We start from the raw sequence: 20,827 nt of genomic DNA, 5'->3' as shown, positions 1-20,827 counted from the left end.
AGTCCTGATGGTTGAATGAGCCACTCTGTCTACAGGAAAGCTACCCATACGGATGCTTATCTGAAACCGGATTCCCACCATCATCCATCACAGAAGAATTCTCTCATCAAGACTCTGTATCTTAGAGCCCAATGCATATCCGACCAGGAACACATAAGCAGTGAACTCAAGCACGTACACCAAGCTCTTAGGGCTAATGGTTACTCCGACTATACAATCCGCAAAGCTATCACTCAAACCATGAAGAAGAACCCTCTTGAGGAGCCTTTCAAAACCATCACTTTACCCTACATTGCTGGGATCACAAAAAATATCTCCAAAATCTTGAATAAACACAAGATCCAGGTCCGTTTCAACACATTACATAAAATCCATGATCTGGTTCCGTCTGTAAAAGATGTGATTCCGGACATACAATACCCTGGTGTCTACAAACTAAGTTGCCTCTGTGGTAGTAGTTACATTGGAGAAACCAAACGCCATGTCTCGGACCGCATTCGTGAACACAACACAGACCTTAAACACGGTAGGACCAACACCTCGGCCGTGGCAGATCATTGTTCTAATTCAGTAGGCTCACATGCCATTGACTTTTCCAAGACAGAGGTTCTTTGTAAGCCATCTGGCTTCCATGAGAGATTCGTTCATGAGGCTATCCACATATACAAGCACAGAGACAATTTCAACCGAGAAGATGGATTCTATCTTAGCACTCATTGGAAAGATTTGATAAACCATTTCAGGTCTTAATTGATTGTTCACGCTTACAGTGGCTTTCAGACAGCATACATTATAAAAAATTTCGTCTCCCCCCTCCTCTTTTCAGAATATAGATGGACTAGTCCTGGGTAAACTGCCAAATCGTTGCACGTGGCGCTAACGTTTTTTTAAATAAATAAATAAATGCGCCGTTTAAAAATAAATTTATGCGAACCAACACACCTGAAGACGACCGTTTGAGTTATGGTCGAAACGTCGTGAGAATTTTTTATTGTTTTATATATATTTTATTATTTTGTTGTTTCTCTTCAACGTGACTTTACCGAAAAAACTATGAATATGAATTACTGCAGTCACGAAAGCTTTAAATCAAAATTTACTTCAACTCAGTGAGGCTTTTCTGGTGTAATAACAAAAACATATGAAGCTGGGTGTGGTCCTGTCCACACCACTGTATCGTGCGCGGATCCAGCCTTCAATGCTGATTGCCATAACAGCCCGTGTAGACCACATGGGGAAATCGTTTTCTTTGTGTGTACAGTATCCCCTTATTATTGACGAACGTGCTACCCACGATTTTGGCTATCCACAAATCGCATCTGAAACTCTATGTCTATGTAGGAGCAGTAACGACATCACAACGATCATCACCATTATCATTATCGTTGTTACTGTATACGTCTACTGCGCTGTATCATCATCATTTAATGGAAGGTCATGTATAGACTATTATTTAATACTTTAATATTTATGTTAATTGACTTAATTTTTATTATCACCAATTTTAATTTGTGTTATAATAATTGTCATGTATTTAATAGCTTATTCGTGTATTTATTTAAGGTGATTCATTAAAAAGAGGCTAATATCATAATCCGTAAAACGTGCGATTCACGAGCACCTCCGGAACGTATCCCTCGGGTATAACAAGGAGATACCGCGGTCATGGGATGAGAGCCCGAGACCATCAACTAACAGCTTGAAACAGACTTGGAAACTTATAAAAGGTTCCGCGTGTCGGCAACTCAAGGTACGTTTTTTATTCTGCTCCCCGCGAGCGCACGTCGTTGTCTTTGTTGACTCAAATGAAGTGCCCTGTCGAAGTTACCGTATTTCCCCGCATATAACCCGCGGGGTATACCACTTTTACAAACAAAACAAGACCCTGCGGGGTATATGGAGGTGCGGGTTATCCCAAAAATATTTTACATGGTAGGACTATCCACTATGCAACACTTACCTTTGACTAAAGCACTGCTGAATAAACCACTCACACTAAAATTGCACATGTTATCACGTTTTAAATTACTCGAATTGTTTGTACAATGAAACGACAATGTTTGAAGTGGGCTCACTTTGTTTACCGTAATACTTTCAGTGGCTGTAGGGGGGTGGGAAAGTTTCAGCTGAGGCTATGGATTGCACAATGGGAAGGGCCTTAACAAGCGTCTACCAGACGCGGAATCATAATTGCTGAGTCCCTTAGGCCGCTGCTATTGGCTGAGCACTATACAGTCGCGACCATGAGCTTTGTTTAAAACTTCCAATGGCTTTGTTGCCAGGAGGCAATGGCGTTACCGTAGTGCCGCTATTGTCAGCGCAGTGCGCAATCTACCAGTGCTAAAACTGTACAGGGGTAACTACCGGTCATATGATGAGTTTGAATGCTGGTAAGCCTAACAGTGCGCTTACTTACTTATCTAGCAGTTATGTGTTACTTATTTATTGGATATTTGCTTTTGTTACTTATTTACAGTTTTAAGTTCACTCGTTTTCGGTTAGTTTGTTTTCTTTGTGTACGTTATGATTGTAATGTTAACACTTGATAGTGGAATGTATTACAGATGTAAACTTTGTATTAATATGATGGAATTAAGCTGCGGTAACGACGTTAAAGATATGAATGCATGCGGGATATATGGAGGTGCGGGCTATCTGAAATTTGTTTTACACAAAACGCTATTTTTGCGGGGTATATGCATCTGCGGGTTATATGCGTATGCGGGCTATATGCGGGAAAATACAGTACATCTTGTCGTCTTCTTCTTCTTATCAAGTGTGTGCGTGTAGAGCTGTATAGACTAACACTTGAGCGAAACTTTTGAAAGGCAGTTGTGAATGTCACGTGAATAAATACATGAGCAAATGAATAAATAAATGAGCACACAGGAGGCATTGTGCGTGCATCATGTGGCAGGTAAACATTGCTACTGTGGCGATAAAGGCAGCCCGGGCAGGCGTGACATCCACCCTCCCCCCCCCCCCTTGTGCCGTTCCAGTCTTGACAGATGTTCGCTAACAGCACTTGCCCCAAAAAGTCCGTTCTAAGCCACACGGGGGATTCTCTTTCTTTGTCGCACAGGTGCCTTGTTCACCATCACCCTGCTGCTGGCAAGCCTCAACAGCTGCACCAACCCGTGGATCTACATGGCGTTCAGCGGGAGCACTCCACGCGCCCTCTTGTCCTGCGTGCTGTGCCGTGCGCGGAGAGGCGGCGCCGGTGGCATTGCAGGCGGTGGCGTTGGCAGCGATGACGGCATTGGTGGTGGCGGTGGCACTGGCGGTTGGGTGCGGAGCGTGCCGGGAGCCACGGCGCACGAGGACTCGATGGCGACCAGCAGCGTGCAACTGGCGGGAGCTCTCCGCTCGCAGCACGAGGATGACGCGGAACAAACCAACGAATTAATTAGGTCGCGCACGATTAGCGCGTGATCGGTAAGGATCCCAGCAGATTTTAAATTAAGAGACCCCATATCACCCGGGAGTGTTCTTCTGGTCCAGGGGCTCGGCAGCCTGCGGGCTCTGTAGCCGCATGCGGGACTGCTTCGTGATGTAATTTATTAAGGACCGTCTCGTATTCACATGCATTGTGGCTCTTGAAATATTGAGTTTACTGAATTCGAAAAAAAGGCTCTTCTTGTTATTTTCGTTGCCGACCCCTGTTCTGGTAAAAAAACACTTGACCGACGTTCCGAATACTTTAGATATTCAACTCTCGGTCAGGGTATTACTGTTAAGATTGCACTTGTTTAGCCAGTAAAGGTTGGCTACCTACGTTGCGAAAGAAGTTCGACATACATACAAACGTGTCACTGACTCGCGTGGCTCTCCTGCCTAGCTTTTGCAAGGGGAGCAATGATTCTGATGTGTAAACCCAGTTGAGTGAAGTAGTATATGGGAATGGAATTGCAATGTCGACCAGTTAAAGGAAAGAAAGGGTAAACCAAGCCTTTTAAATCTCCAGGGTCAATGCATAGGGCACCATTTTGTGGAAAGACAATAGCGGTCAAACTATAGAGGAGGAATGACAATTATCACGGTAATGTGGAGTTTCCACCACAAGCTCAGGGCCACCATTGGATATGAGCCGCATCCCATTGCTCAATTGAGTGGGTAGAGGGAGCAGCAGGGGCGATCCGGCACGCCTGTTTCAAATATCACTTGCCACTGATGTTACCCGTGGCTGGACATCGAAGCAGGGAGGCTGGGCTCATCGTCACAATGCGGGGATGCCAGATGACGCGCGATTTCCTGTCCTAAGCATCTGCAATTCATTAGCGTTGGCCTGCAATTCATTAGCGCCGCTACCCACCCCTCTCCCACCCACCCATTATAGTGCCACCACGAGGCCCCCCCTACCCCACACGGCGAATCACGTGGGCACGCAGCACAGGAGAGCTGGTAATCAGCTGTGGGCCAGTGCGTGCACCTAGCCGCCACAGGACGCATATCCATCGATCGGTCTCCGCTCGCTCAGCGAGCATTTTGTTCGTTTTGGGAACAAATGGGTCTAAATTCAAATTGCTCATTAGAGAAAGAATTCGTAGAAAGGAGACTATCCTGTATGTGGTCGTTGTGAAATCACCCCCAATGTGCTATGCGTGCTTAAATAGGTGCTCACTAACCACACTCAGCTCAGTAGCTCTTATGTACACAGGGAATATTTGTATATATGTACACAGTATATGTTAATAATGCATGTGCCCAATTGTGTATATATTGCGATTTATATTTAAGATGTCTGCATGCAATCTGTTATATTAATCAATATTGTGACAGGTACTGTGGGTCTATATGAGTAAAATAATATTTTCCTGTATATGAGTTGTTCTCAGCCATGGCTGACATCAGTGCTGAGTAATATTTGAGTAATATATCAACCAGTTCTGGGCCAGCCCTAGCCTTAAACGCGTATCTGTATTGTGCAACAACATCAACTCTGGGAAGATAAAACTGTCCAGGCCTGGTGCTGGCCAAACCACAACCTTCTTGCACAATGCCTATCTTCTAAGGTGCTCGCTCAGAGCACTAGCCCCAAAAGTCTACATGAGGATCTTTGTCTTTGTTTTGTTTATATTTGTATTGCTGCAATCGGAATACTATGCTGAAACGTTTCCCTATTTCTATAACATTACAAATCTTCACAGGCACAGTTGCATTTTTATTTCCTAACTTAATATATTTTTTTATGAGAAACATTGAAAAACGCGCTCTGGGTATATTTGCCCTCTTTACCGAAATTACTCCCAACAGCAAACACAAAACAACGAACAAAGAGCACACAAGATGAAAAATAATTACAGTATGTTGAGAGAATGATGTGCCTTTGCAGATTTTATACAATACGGGACATTACTTATGAATGTAATTGCACTGGGTGTTTGAACACTGCAGAAAGGAAATGATCTTATTGCATTAACGTGTTTACTGTGATATCACTGTGGAACACAATTTTTGTTCCTGGGGAGTAAGTGTTATTTCGTAATTGCTTATGCCTAAAAAGTATAGAAAATGGCTATTATTCCCCACAAACTTTGCTTTTGTGACCAGGACAGTGATATTTTGAAATTTAACTATTTCAATGAGAAAACGGGCGAATTTGTGTTTTTCCATTCACATAAAGTCAGAAAAAAAACATATAAATCAAAATTAACATGTATTTATACTCAAGTTATACAAAAATTGCTACAAAAGATTTAGAAGTGAGTAGGTTTTCGAGATTTAAGATTATACTGTAAATCACTTTCACGAATCAGCTCCCAAATGTAGTCTCCCATCATGTTCTCGTTATACTGTCCTTGGCAGCGGCGTTCATAGTCCCAGTATATCCTGGTGGAAGCGCTCACCTTGCTCCTCCGAGTACGGGGGTCCACCAGTGGCTCCCACTTGACGTTGTTCCTCCCCACAGAGAACTCGGTCCACTGTGGCCAGTCCTGCCTGTGGTAGTGCGCCTTGGTGTCTAAATCTTTTGTCGTCATGGTTGTATTACTTTAGTGTAATTTTTTGTAAATTTTGATTCATATGTTGTTGTTTTTCTGACTTTATGGGAACGAAAAAACACAAATTCAACCGTTTTCAAATTGAAAATAGGTAAATTTCAACATATCAATGTCCTGGTCACAAAAGTAAAGTTTGTGGGGAATAATAGCCATTTAATGTACTTTTGAGGCATAAGCAATTAGGAAATAACACTTACTACCCAGGAACAAAGTTAGTTTTGTTACACAGTGTATTCGATGTGAGCTTGTGACGTTTGTAAACAGTGGAAAATCTATCACCGTAGTTTATTGCCTGCATGAAAACATGTTTACTGTTTATATATATAAAAAATCTATATAAAACATACATTTTCATGGTGCGTTGTTGAGGAACTTCTGTTATGCGCTCTGAGTTGCTATTGTAGATAAGTGCTACTCGAGTGCTTGTTGACAATAAGAGGGAAATTTTCATTCGTTTATGAAGAATAATGCGCTCTTGAACAATTTTAAGAAATTCCCAAAACGCGTTTGGCTACTCTGCACACATATACAGTATTCCCTCATTATTCGCGAGGGATACGTTCCGGAGATGCTCGTGAATATAACACTTCGTGGATAATGGTATTGGCCTACAAAAATGTATCTTTTAATGGATAACCTTAAATAAAAACGTATATAACCTATCAAATACGTGAAAATTAACGTTACACAAACACATTTACATTTGTTGTAATAAACATAAAGTAAATAAAACTAATTTGAAGCATTCAATTCTAGTTTATAAATTAACTTACCTTAAATTGTGATGATGCTGTGCAGTAGCAACATAATCATCACTTAATCTCCCATCGCTTTTTCTCATCACCTTCTTTCTCTCGATGCAGTCGTGTAGAGTTCCAGATGTGATTCACGGACAACCAAAATCACGGATGGCAAGTTGTTGAACAACAAGGGAATAATGCACAATGCATTTGCAAACTTGTGCATTAAAAATGTGCGAATAAACAGACTCTCAAAAAGGATACGAAATGTTAAATATCATTTAATTGACAGTATTCAGTATAAAGCTTCATGGCCATGCATTTCCTTAACTCTGCGTGCTTAGGAAAGCCAACCTCTAAAATTTGCACATTCATGTTTCAGTCATCGCTCCCTCCATTTGCACTATCAGCAAGCTGAGTGGTCAATTAGCCCATCATTAAACTTCCCAGTGCCAGGTGTAGCCAGCAGGGCTGAATAACCGACTGGTTGTTAGAGCGGCACATTCAATTATATGCTATGACAGCACCTGGCATGTGGATTTTATTTTATGTTTATTGCATTACAACAGTATTTAATTGGGGAACTTCTCACAAGTGATGTTTTGGGCCAACAAGCCACATTCAACGCATTGTCCTGCTCAAAGGAGAATGACCAAGATCAAGATGTTATCATCATGGACAAAGCCATTCATGTATTTATTTTGAACTTCTTTTGCACCGTACATAGCCAACCGTGCTAGTCGGGGATGCCAATGCTTTTTACCTTATGTCACATCCGGCAGCTCCTGAACAGTAGACATGCCACCTTCAAGATCTGCCCTAACAGAATCCCACCATCTGCTCTTAGGTCTTCCCCCTGGTCGCCAGAGCATTCCAATGTCTGCCCCAGCAATCTGCCCTAATCCATCTTGCACTCATGTCCGATCCAGTGCAATCCTTTTTTGATAATCATATCTACAACTATTGCATTCCATGTTCGCTTCTGGACTTCTGCTTTGTTCATCCTGTCTGGCCAAGCAATTAAAAAAATTCGTCTCAGAGACCTCTGCCAGCAACTTCTTGTCAAAATGCTTAGGGTCGCGCTCTCTGATCGATATATTAATTCAGATAACACCCTCTACTCAAATATCCCTTTATTAACACTCACACGTATCCCTCTTCTCATCCAAAGTGATTTGCATGGCCCACCATAAACTGCCCTGAAAAAGCAATGCGCATTTTGCACATCCTTCTCACAACCCCTGCATTACTGACATCGCTGGCTAAGCACACCATGTTCTCACTACCTCAATATGCTCTGCTCTGAGGACTTGCAATCCTATGATGAACGAGTGTGGGGCAGTTTTGTATTCCTTGTATGCCTTCTATTGCATGGATAAGTCAGTCACTGCATGTGACAACCATGGGGTGATGAAGAGGTGAGTTTACGCCTGACTGAGATTGGATTTTAATTATTGACTTTGTATTTAGGGATGTGGTCCCTTCAGTTCAGTTCATTTCAGTTCATCTATTAGGTATAGCCCTGTGAGCCATGCGGCTCTTGACTCGGGTGCAACCGCAATAAACAAAAACATGAACAAACATGAACAAACAACAGACGTGAGAAAATCTTAACTTAAAGCTTTCGTGACTGCAGGAATTCATATTCTTTGGGTCTTTCGATAAAGTCACGTCGATAGGTAAAAATAATAAAATAATAAAAAATCACGACGTTTCGATCGCAACACAAGCAATTGTCTTCAGGTGAAAGAATACAGCAGGCGGACTGCTGAGGCAGGAATAAATATAGCGAGAGAGCTACTGCAGCCAAAGGTTATTAAGGTTTGAGATGGGTACAACCCAAGGGTAAGTGGGCGGGGCTAGAGATGTAATTTGCAAGTAAATGTAAGATCGCAGAGCTAGGAATACCTCGGCTAATTGTGTCTGCATTAACCACAATACTTGTAGTCAGAATGCAAAAGACCCAAATAATATAACAGGCGTGAGGTTCAAGCCCTGGGGGGCGGAGAGTGCTGGGCCGGTTTCTCCATATCGCGGAGAGGTGTTGCATGATAACGGTTGTGAAAGAATGCATTGAGCCAGCGACTCTTGAGATCCAAGTTCACGCCCCGGAGATCAGGTGTCTATCCCACGCAGTTCGTACTGGCCTTCGCAGCGTCGGCGAAGCAAGGGGATAAAAACAAATCTGCTATCCTGGGTTCAAGCCGTGGGTTCTGAGTGTCTCTCGTTCTCTCTCTCTGGGATTCACGATGGCTACGTCTGATGCACTGCGCCCTAGACCGCTCAGATGCTGAGTCCGAGCCCCCGGAAATGCGTCTCTACGCGGGGGTTGGCATCAGCCCAGTGCCGGATGAAGCTAGTGCGGGGCCTGTAGCGTATGAACCTTATGGCGGGACCCCGGGGTCCCGAATAAACGGAAGTAAAAATCGTAATTAGTTCAATTATTTTTGGCGACTCCGTCCCACCGCGCACATAAACGCCGCGACCCACCTGGCGCAGATCGTTCTGTTGTCACGTCATGCCCAAGCGCAGCAGCGAGGACAAATACGCAGAAGAGCTGAACAAGCGAATGCACTCCATGCTCGGGTATGGGCAGGATCATAATTCTTATCCAAAGCTGCTCAAACTGCCTACACGACTTAAGTCCTTCATTTGTCATAACGGTATGCATAACACAGTGAAACTGCTCTCTTATCTTCATTATTATTCGTGAGCTACCAATGTCTGCAGCCAGGACCAATCGATGACAATCCTATTACCTGCAGCTATTTAACAGATGAGATGCGCTGCACCGTTAATTCCTCCTGTTTGATAATACTTCTCTTGTCCATAGGCATCTGTGCAGATAGGTTTTGTTTTTGCGGTTAAGCCTTAGTTAAGCCTTAGTCCCCACATACTGCTCGTATCAATGCGGATAAGAGGAGCCACTACTGTAGAATAACATTGGTATAAACGCTTGTTACAATATGAACACCGCATTGAAAACGCGTACTATTTTATGTACTGTTTACAAAGTGTGTTCACAAATCCACACTGAGAAACACGATGATTGACAGAGGGGTGTAAATTATTTTTTCGATAGTGTATTTAAATAGAGGTACTGCAGGTAAGTAGTTTTTAGTTTTAAAGGCATAGTTTAACAAAACAACACTTGCCACCATCCTTCAAACCCATTGGTGAAATAGAGCAAAATTTTTGTTTACATAATAAAAAATCTTGACTTAAAGCTTTCGTGGCTGCAGGAATTCATATTCTTTGGGTCTTTCGGTAAAGCCACGCAGACAGAAAAAAACACGGTAGGACCAATACCTCAGCCGTGGCTGATCATTGTTTTAACACTGTGGGCACACACGAAATAGATTTTTCCAAGACGAACGTACTCTGCAAACCCACTGGCAATCAACAAAGATTCGTTCATGAAGCCATCCAGATATATAAACACAGACACAATTTCAACCGAGAAGATGGGTACAAACTGAACAATCATTGGAAGGACGTTATTAACCAGTTTAAGTCATAGCTGATTTTGATGTTCCCAGCCTACCACCTTCCGATGTTAGTTGTTATTTTCGGCTCTCTAATTTTCTACATTAACAGATTACATTTCTCACTAACACAGCGACGTCGCGCTCCATCCTCAAGGCTTCTGCTTCACGATCTGCCATTAACATGCTAACTCTTACATTAACATAGCCACCTTGGCGCACTCGCCATGTAGAAGGCTCCGCGATCTTGCATTGACATGCCTGGCAGCCCTCTGCCATAGGATTGTGGAATTACACCATTCACTCAGTATTAGAGATTAGCACTGCAAAATGGCCATTTGAAAATTGGGAGAATAACTTTACTTGACACATTATCCCATGCTTAAATACAATTATAAAAGAGCTTAACATTTTAAACATGTATCAGTGTTCTTCGTATATACCCAGAAAAGCATTACTAAGTCTCAAAGTATTCAGTATTTTATTGAATTGGGTTGCTGTCATTTACTTAATGAGTAATTTGTACATTATCAGGATATTTGGGAGACAAACACAAACACCTATTGATATGAAGAGATAAAGCTCAATAAATCCAGTCAGCAACCGAGTTTCTATACTGCCATCTATAATTATGTTGTTACTGCATGGAGGATACATTGCAACATTAACAGTTTTTCTTCAGTCCCCCAGCAGGGCTTAATTTCAGTAAGATCTGTCGGTCACCAAATATAAATCCTCACCTGGCACACCGCATCCAGTATACCGATCGCTATGGCTGTGGTTACTAGTTACATGCCTGCTCCAGCCTTCCGGTGACCCGGAAAAAATTCACTCAGAAGATGAAGCCCTCGTCGTCAATGGGTGATACAAAACACGTCATGAGCCGCATGTGTAAGGAAATACCAGAGACAAAGATGGCTACTTAGATCCCATAGTTCACACTCAGGGCACGATACCCTGGATTACTCTGAAGCTTGTGTGTGGTCGACTGCCAGAATGTCATCATGGCGGGGAGACTTGAAGCTGAGCTTAGGTCAGGGTGGCCTGCGACTGCGGCGAATGTAGAATACGACGTGGATGCACAAGACAGCGAATATGGCAATGTTTTGGTTGCTCAGTTATCTGACATTGCGGCATTAGTGTGGAGTCAGTGGAACAATCTGGCCCGAGTATTTGGAAAGGAACACGGTGTGTGCACCTTGGGTCCACAGAAAACTGAAACGCGACACCGATGGAGAACATCTTGACCTGATGAAGAATGGAAGCAAGTGTTTGGTTTGTTAGAAGCCATCTTTTTTTTTCTTATTCCGACAAAACGCGAGCACGGTACAATACGCCGATCGACATTGTAGGGGAAAACAGAACTCCGTGAAAATACGAATTCGGCACGATGGAACCATACGTAGTGGGAGGGGATGGGGGGGGGGGGGAATTGGACTCGCTGTCCCAGCCAAGTGGGAACCACGAGTCGGGGCGTGAAGATTTATACGGGAGAGGGAACATGGTGGAGGCGAAAGGTAACTGACGTATTTGGGTGAAAACCAAGAGCCGGGGAAGCAGGGTGGGAGTTAGAAGGGTGAGAGAGAGGGAAGATGGGATGCTAGAGGCGATTTATTATCGGCAGTGAGATCTGGATGCACCTTTATAACCGCAAGTACAATGGCAGGGCATGCAGGTGAAGGATCCAACTTCTCCAACACCCAATAAATACAATAAATGCAAGTCTGAGCGCTCTGCGGGAAAAGTCAGATGCACAATTTGTTCGGATATTTGTGGGGTGAAAATTGACTTTTTTCCACACAGGAGACGATCACAGTTCAACATGAAGCAGACTTGCTACATTGACTGCTCGAGTCAATCATGACAATGCCCGAGGATGGCACCGCAAGAGTGGCAAGACGCCACCGTAAAAAAAATAATCACAAAATCCTTTCCACGATCCGGGAATTGGCACACAATTCCGTGGTTCCCACATCAAAGGCGAACCCCGAGTGGGCCGAAAATCTTTGTGAACTCTTTATAAAATTCACCGTTCAAGAGGGTGCAACGTTATAGTCGGCGTGGTACTTATTCTTATTGGAGTTTGTGTTTCTATTCTACGTTGAGCTCCTAGTTTGTTTTTATACCACCCTTGCGCGTACACAAATATCTCCATTTATGCTCTAACATAGACTTAGAATTGTCTCGTGTTCAGGGTCTATTCTCCAGAGTGCCAATTATACAATATATAGTCAACAGATGCCAATTCTGCCACGCAAACGTGGCACTTATGCTCCTGGCAACTATCCACATGCGCATACAACTATGATATAAAGCATTCATTGTAAAATTATTGTTATTATGTTGGGTTTTTTTTTCTGGCAACGTATACTTAACATTTGCTCTTCGCATTATCTCATGAGACGAAACATTTCTGGTGTGAGCAGTACATTACCTGGTGCCAGAGAGTGGCCCTGGAAGATAACCTCACAACACTACTGCTGAATCCCTTATCATCGAACTCATATCCCACACGAGCTGCCACAGCTTTGCCATAGTTCTGCAAAAATAGTGCCTGTTACATGGCTATCCGATATTTTCTCAGAGCTGGAATATGCTGAAACAAACAATTAACGTGCTTTTCTGGAGTCATTTATTATTAGGATGAACCCACCAACTCGCTAGACTTGAAAATATGGCTTAATTATGGGTGGCTTTGTTGTAGTGGTGTAATAATTCGCCACATCACCACACTTGCCACTGCAGTCGCGATTCAATTGCAGAATTGATGCTCTCTTCTTTCTTACCGAGAAACGTAATTTGTGTCTGTCTGTGTGTGTGTCTGTGTGTGGACAAAACGTGCGAAGGATTTGGCTCGCGAAACGTGGGGTTGTTGTTTTAAAAAAGTAACCAGGTACCACGCGATAAGCTCCGTGGTGAGCCAGCGCTTCCGATTTTGCATCCATCAACTTTAAAGTAGTTTAATTAGCCATTTTTGACTATTTATTATTATTATTTCCTCATGCCGCTGAGCGCATGCCAAAGCACGCATTTGCGCATGTGCGACAAAACTGACCGGGGGTTGCCCTTAGCAATGCACACGCGTTCGTTGCGAGGGGGGGGGGAATTTTCTTTCGCGTTAAAAATGCAAAAAAAATACACAAAACGCTGAGGTAAATTCGTTAAGGTGTCATGTCCTCTTCTCCAACCCCAATGTGTGCACTTACTACTATAGGGTCGGTAGATACTCATATTATAGCGCTTAGATAGTATTATTGTAGAGCGGGCGGGGGGTGTTGAGGGAGGGCGAGTCTAGCGGCCCAGCCCCAGCCTTCCAAAGTGCCACCTCGGCCGGCTAAACAATCTAGACGAGGCCGTGGGCTCTGCACGGGACACAGCCTCACGACGGCACTCTGTCAAGTTAGTAGCTTGTGCTATAGAGTCGGTATATACTGCTATAGAGTCAGCATGTACTACTGTAGTGATAGCAGGTACCACCACAGTCACTATGCACTGCTGTAATCATAGCAGGTACCACCACAGTCAGTATGCAATGCTGTAGTGAAAGCAGGAACCACCACAGTAGTTAAAGCAGGTACCACCAAAGTTGGTGTGCACTGCTGTAAACATAGCAGGTACCACCATAGTCGGTATGCACTGCTGTAGTGATCGCAGGTAACCACCACAGTCAGTATGCACTGCTGTAGTGATATCAAGAACCACCACAGTTGGTATGCAATGCTGTAGTTAAAGCAGGTACCACCACAGTTAGTATGCACTGCTGCTGTCGAGTTGGTAGATACTACTATAGAGTTAGTAGATACTAAAACAGTCAGTATATACCACTACAGTCAGCAAATACTGCTACAGTCAGTACATACTACTATACAGTCAGTAGATACTACTGCGGTCAGTAGCTACTCCTATAGAGTAAGTAGATACTGCTATGGCATTAGTAGTTACTACTGTAGTCAGTGGATACGACTTTAGAGTCAGCAGATACTACTATAAATTTAGTAGATACTACTATACAGTCGGTAGATACTACTGTAGGGCCAGTAGATACTACTACGGTCAGTAGTTACTACAGTCAGTAAATACTACTGTAGTGATTCCAATTGAGTTGCAGATATCGTCTTTGGAGCAACACGTTTATTAATTATTTGCACAACAAATTCCAAGGCTATTGACACAACATACTCTCGGGTGGTGACCACCCAACTAACCACGCTACGGCGGAACTAGACACGGTTGGGTCCACTATCCCGCTCCGGACCACAAGCTGGGGCCCAGACCGCGTGGTTGGAGGCTTCTTCAAGCTTGACGTGGATCTCCTGCCTCTCGAACAGTAAGAACCCCGCCTCTCGCCCCACCAACCTTCTCGATCTCTCTCGCCCTTGCCCAAAGGCTCTCGAAAGTTCTTCTCGGACCATGTGACCACCCATTGGCTCCCCTCCACCGGTGGCCCCCCTCCAGTATCATCCGGTCACATGTCCCCAGGTCAGCCAGAGTATCATGCCCCCAACGTAACCCTAGCTGGCTGACACTCTCTCGCTCTCTCAACGGGAGCCCGCACCGCACGCTGTGCATGGTGCCACCGCGCTTACCAGCGCTCACCCAAGCCCCCACTTGGGCTGGTACTACACCCCGTGTCCGGGGTGTATATACAACAGTATACATCCCGCTGTGGCCTCGCAGGCCCGGCACCACACAGTGACATTCCCAGTCACTACACTACTATACAGTCAGTAGCTACTACTGGCTCAGTAGATACTACTGTACAGTCAGTAGATACAACTACAGAGTCAAGAGATACTACTTACTCTGTTGTATGTAGGTCGTGTAGGTATATATACCCACGCGGGGGTAAACATATTTTTTGAGGGGGTGGGGGTCGACAATTTTTGGAAACCTTTTAGATCAACTATGTACCCTCCACTTTCTATAACTTTTTGGACTTCTGCAAGCCTCTTATAATTTTGTTTGTGGAGAAATGGACAAACGGCCCACCGGGCTTTCACAATAGCTTAGTATATGTGAATGTATATGTAAGGTTTTGAAGAGACGTTTTGAAATATATTTTTCGCCCAGGCAACACCGGGTACCTTCCGCTAGTATTTATATAATTGCTGATTGAAAGCTTTCGTGACTGCAGGGATTAATATTCTTGGTTCTTTCGGTAAAGTCACGTAGAAGGGAAACAATAAAATAATAAAAATATAAAACAATAAAATTCTCACGACGTTTCGACTGCAACACACGCAATCATCATCAGGTGTGAAAACCACAACAAGAAAATTCTACGTGACTTTACTGAAAGAACCAAGAATATATCATTGCTGTTTTTACAGTTTTGTTCTCGCCTTCATCATACATGTGATAAGAATATATGCATAAAAACTGTTTTTATATGAATGTATAATTCAATGTATCGTCAGCATAAGTCATCAGTTTTAAACGATGAATACATTGTTACATATGTTAACGTCTGGGCCTCAGCAGTGCCAGCTCCACACGATCTAACACAGCATTATACTGACCCATGTTTCCATTGCCAGTAGAAACTACGCTGGGGCTCAGTTCTTAACACTGATCTGGGTCTGAGAGTCCTTGTTCCATGGCAGTTCTGACGAGTCAAACCAAATCACAAGGGAGCTCAGCACCGTGACTCTCAGGCTCACACTTAACAATCTCTGCACACGCTCGCAGCGCTTGCCCCATGCACTTGCTGCGTTCCCACAGCGCTTGATTGCCCACTTACCCGGGCTGGGCCACATGCAGTGCTTAACTTCATCCGCAACGCTGTGCCCGAAATTATTTCAGCACGTCACATCTATCTCGCCTTCTTTTGTCCACATTGTATGCTATATTCCTACGAACATGTCCATTGAGTGATAGCACTATAGGGTACAATAACACAATTATTAATGTGGATAGGCGAGCATTGTACTCTCGTGGTAGTGCCTGATGCCGATAATCCCTGTGCCAATCCAGCCTAGCAGAATTCTAAAAAAAAAATGTAATGAGAATTGTAAACACTGGATAGCGTCTTCCTGTGTTCTGGGCTGCGTGTGTTGTTGAGCTATGGGAGACCATCCGCGTTTAGCTGCGTTGCCCTCAGGAACAGTCGTGACATCGTGGTGTCTGCGAGCAAGGGGCATGTGCCCTGAATGTTGTCTCTTGCAAAAGTTAACTTCAGGCCCGTGTTTCTGTTGTACAATTAACACAATATTAGATATGACCTTGGGAGAACACAAGATAACCCAAACATGCGTTTGGACGCTTCAGCCATCCATGTGCTCTATGCGTGCTCTCACGTTGATCACATCTATTTTACAAATAACCAACATCAAATCCCTTCAGCATTCTGCGTACAATGACCATCAAGCCTTCCACCTCTGGATGGCTTCCCTTTGGCAGTGGTAGGAAGGAAGGGTTAGGCATAGGAGGAGGAGAGAGAGGATGGGCTGAGCCTTTGGAGCTGGTATTAGGACAGGGCCATGCTGAACTGTTCCAGGAACATTCCCTTAAGCGGCTCAGCATGGCTTCAGAAACGGCCGTGCGAGCACAGAACAAGCGTCAAGACAGAATCGGGGCACCTACTCCATGACCTCACTTGATTCAATCAATATTTGGCTTTATTTGTGTTTAAGACACAAGGTGATGCATCACAAAGGCAACCATTGTAACTTACCATCATTTTACCTCACCAAATTGTTGTTGAGGATAGAGCCCTGAATTAGACTCCTAGTGGCAGAGGGTATGGCTGGAATGAGGATAGAGGGGAACCAAGGACATCCAATCGCTCATGGAGCATGAGAAACTGAACCTGGATCCTGGTGATCTTGCGGGGCCAGCACTAGGTCATTCCTGGGCCACCAGAGCTCAGTCCCAAGTGGTCATGGAGTGAGGCATTATTCATTTTGAACCACCCTAGCAAATCCAAGGGCCCAATCGTTAACAAGCTTCCGGTTTAGAAATGCCACAAACAATACGTGAAACGTGATCAATATGCAATTTTGGTAAAGTAATATCTATGTTTATTGGTTTTGTATGTCGGTAATTGCCAAACAATCAATTAATAGTTAATTGCAGTGTAACAAGAAATAAAGCATAATTATGTAGTGACACAGCTCTGACTGCTGTACAGCAGCTGCAACTGCATTTGGACACTTAGCACACACACTATTGAGCATGTACACGGGTGTGCCGGCAGGGCGGAGGAACTGGGGCAAGGGTCACGGTAGACCTCGTGAGGAGGCCCCTGGAACCCTCTGGTGGGTTCGAGAAGGGAGGCGAAGCTAGGGCGGAGCCAAGCCCCGCCAAGGGGAATAAAAGCAGCGGAGAGCGAGAGCTCTGGGCTGCCGGTTCTGGGAGTGGACTCGTCTCGTCGTCGACGCCGCTTTCGCCCGATCATTGCACAGCCGGAGAGCGGTTGGCTGTCTCGGTCGATGCCGTCGGTGCAACGCGGACGGGGTCGTGTCTGGGCCGGGTCGTACGGCAGCGTGGTCATGAGAGAGAGGGGGCCGGAGTTGGTGGTGTGAACATAATCAAGGAAAGACGGTGCCTCCTGTGACTACCTCGTCTCTGACTGAGTGTGTGTGCGATGCACACCACCCGCACAAACACACACACACCACCCGCACACACACACACGCCACCCGCACACACACACGCCACACACACACACACGCCACACGCCACACACATGCCACCCGCACACACACACCACCCGCACACACACACGCCACCCACACACACACGCCACCCGCACACACACGCCACCCGCACACACACACACGCATGCCACCCGCACACACACACATGCCACCCGCACACACACACACGCCACCCGCACACACACACACGCCACCCGCACACACACACACACACCCGCACACATACACACGCACACACACACAAGCTTCGAGGAGAAGGAAGAAGAGACCTACGACACTACAATTGTATGCCAATTTTCCACGCACATGCCATATGTATTGCTGAATCTATACTTGTCTTTGCTCATTCCTAACACTAATCTTTACTTCAAAAGCACACTTAACATTACTCAGTATTTTAGTTTAACGTAGGCATCCCGCACGATGGCAGAGCGTGCGACTCGGAATAAACCCATTGAGAGGCTGCAAGTGTTCATCTCGTCGACAGACTGGGCCCTGCCATGGGAATGTCGCATTTAATATCGCAAATAAATATCGACTGAGGCAAAATTTTTCCCGGTTTTGAACTGCAACCTTCCAAATGAGAGTCATATACTTTTCCAATGTTGTAGTGGCATCTGGCTGGATTAAATATATAAGCCAGATGGTTCACAATCATTAAACATATTTAAATATACACATCTCATCATACAGGTTCTTTGTTGTTGTTAATAATACCCTCAAGGAATCAAAATGTTTCTTTTCAGAAAGTCCTGCTTGGAAAGTTAGAAAGTTGCTTGATGGGCATTTCAGCAAAAATATATGAAACCCGGGTGGCTGGAGAGAACCAACAAATGCAAGGGAATAACACCAAAACATCCACAGTTGTATCAATAACCCGCTTGCTGTACCGACTCATAAAAAGCATCACCTCGTTGTCAGCGGGTATCACATGATGTCATCACTGCATGATCCACCAACCCAGATTCATAGTTGTTCCACCATATACAGCCAAAAGTATAGTCAGAGGGGAAATATTTTTTTCTTGCTCATGTCTCTGAGCTTCTTAACAAATACAATATTAATCACTGTCTCTGAGATGCTTAACAAGTCAAATGGTAATTATTGTGTGAAGAAACATGCACAGATGGCTCATTGGTTCATCTGGATGCGCAGCGAATGTATGAACGCAAGCACATGATTCCATTAGGACTGGATATATCGGCAGCAAACATCACTGCCATGCTAAACCAATCAGCTCGACGAACCATGAACAAATATGGTGACATATCGTTGGTTCTTTCGGGAAAGTCACGTAGAAGGGAAACAATAAAATAATACAAATATAAAACAATAAAATTCTCACGACGTTTCGACTGCAACACAAGCAATCATCATCAGGTGTGAAAACCACAGCAAGAAAATTTGCAAAAAGTGGCGGGTTTTTTTTTATGTTAGCACCACTTTTTTCAAATTTTCTTGCTGTGGTTTTCACACCTGATGATGATTGCTTGTGTTGCAGTCGAAACGTCGTGAGAATTGTATTGTTTTATATTTTTATTATTTTATTGTTTCCCTTCTACGTGACTTTACCGAAAGAACCAAGAATATGAATCTCTGCAGTCACGAAAGCTTTAAATCATAACATATGGTCACATTTTAAAAAGTTATGGAATGTGTTTGACATCCTATAAATGACATTGCCAACGTCTAAGTAGCATTGCTTCAGATAACAGCCATCAAACAATTAAAACCCCAATAGGGCAGTCTTGTGCGTAAGTGCCTCTTTTCATTAATGATCCGAGTTAAATGCAGACAGGCTACACAGATGGGTACATTTGCATTCAAGCTGTGAAGCGTGGCGTTGGGAACTGGTAAGACTGCAGAAACTCAGCAGAGCATCCATCGGCCAAGGACATCGTGCCGCTTTTGAACAACCACTTGGAGGAGCGCCCAGATATGAACCACATTTTAATTGTACAGCACCTGTGCAGCACTGAACACTGAGGCCTTTGAACAAGTAATTCATAACTACGCAAGGTTTCCACAGAGGTATTATCCGTTTGAGCTGCGCAACTTGAATAGGAGAGTTACGTCAAATGTGAAATTAGTTTAACACGTAGGCTTTCGCGACCAATATTATCCATAATAGCGGTGTGTTGGGTTAGATCACGTGAATGTGTCATTAAACCCGCCACCACCCGACACAGCTAATTCGTAAGGTTTGTCACGTAAACAAAACATGCCAATTCGGTACTAGTACAGCACACCGGTGTGTTGGAGAGTAAACCCACAACATTATGAAATGTTAAGTTATTGCCATCAAACAAAAAGCTGGATTGATTTTTACCAGCGCACATGCTCAGGAGTTTTAAGACCTCAAGATGGCGCCGATGATGGCAGCCTCGGCTGGTTGGTGCGCCCTGTTTTGTCCAGTTTTGTCTTGTTTTGCTTGATCACCCGTGCTGGTGAGAGGGGCCTGCTGTTCAACACACCTGCACTGGTGAGAGGGGCCTGCTGTTCATCACAACAGTACTGGTGAGAGGGGCCTGCTGTTCATCACAACAGTACTGGTGAGAGGGGCCTGCTGTTCATCACACCCGTGCTGGTGAGAGGGGCCTGCTGTTCAGCACACCCGTGCTAGTGAGAGAGGCCTGCTGTTCAGCACACCTGTGCTGGTGAGAGGGGCCTGCTGTTCAGCACACCCGTGCTGGTGAGAGGGGCCTGCTGTTCAGCACACCTGTACTGGTGAGAGGGGCCTGCTGTTCATCACAACAGTACTGGTGAGAGGGGCCTGCTGTTCATCACACCCGTGCTGGTGAGAGGGGCCTGCTGTTCAGCACACCCGTGCTAGTGAGAGAGGCCTGCTGTTCAGCACACCTGTGCTGGTGAGAGAGGCCTGCTGTTCAGCACACCCATGCTGGTAAGAAGATGGCGCCGATGATGGTAGCCTCAGCCGGTCGGTG

The 20,827-nt window shown here is 44.6% G+C and overlaps 1 protein-coding gene across 1 annotated transcript in view; it reads left to right on the top strand.

Annotated features, from left to right (window-relative positions):
* LOC116942321 (vasopressin V2 receptor) overlaps positions 1-6,343 on the top strand; it is a 37,956-nt gene extending 31,613 nt beyond the window's left edge. Inside the window, exon 2 of the mRNA XM_032954083.2 lies at positions 3,083-6,343. Within this exon, the coding sequence (XP_032809974.2) occupies positions 3,083-3,432 (350 nt within the window). The 3' untranslated portion in view covers positions 3,433-6,343. The remainder of the gene's footprint in view (positions 1-3,082) is intronic.
* Positions 6,344-20,827: the final 14,484 nt, after the last annotated feature.

This window comes from Petromyzon marinus, chromosome 14 (assembly GCF_048934315.1).
Source record: "Petromyzon marinus isolate PM22_M1 ecotype Great Lakes invasive population chromosome 14, UKy_Petmar_22M1.pri1.0, whole genome shotgun sequence".
In the NCBI taxonomy this organism is placed as follows: Eukaryota; Metazoa; Chordata; class Hyperoartia; order Petromyzontiformes; family Petromyzontidae; genus Petromyzon; species Petromyzon marinus.
The sequence above is the reverse complement of the archived record's forward strand: the minus strand, read 5'-3'. Positions and strand labels throughout refer to the sequence as shown.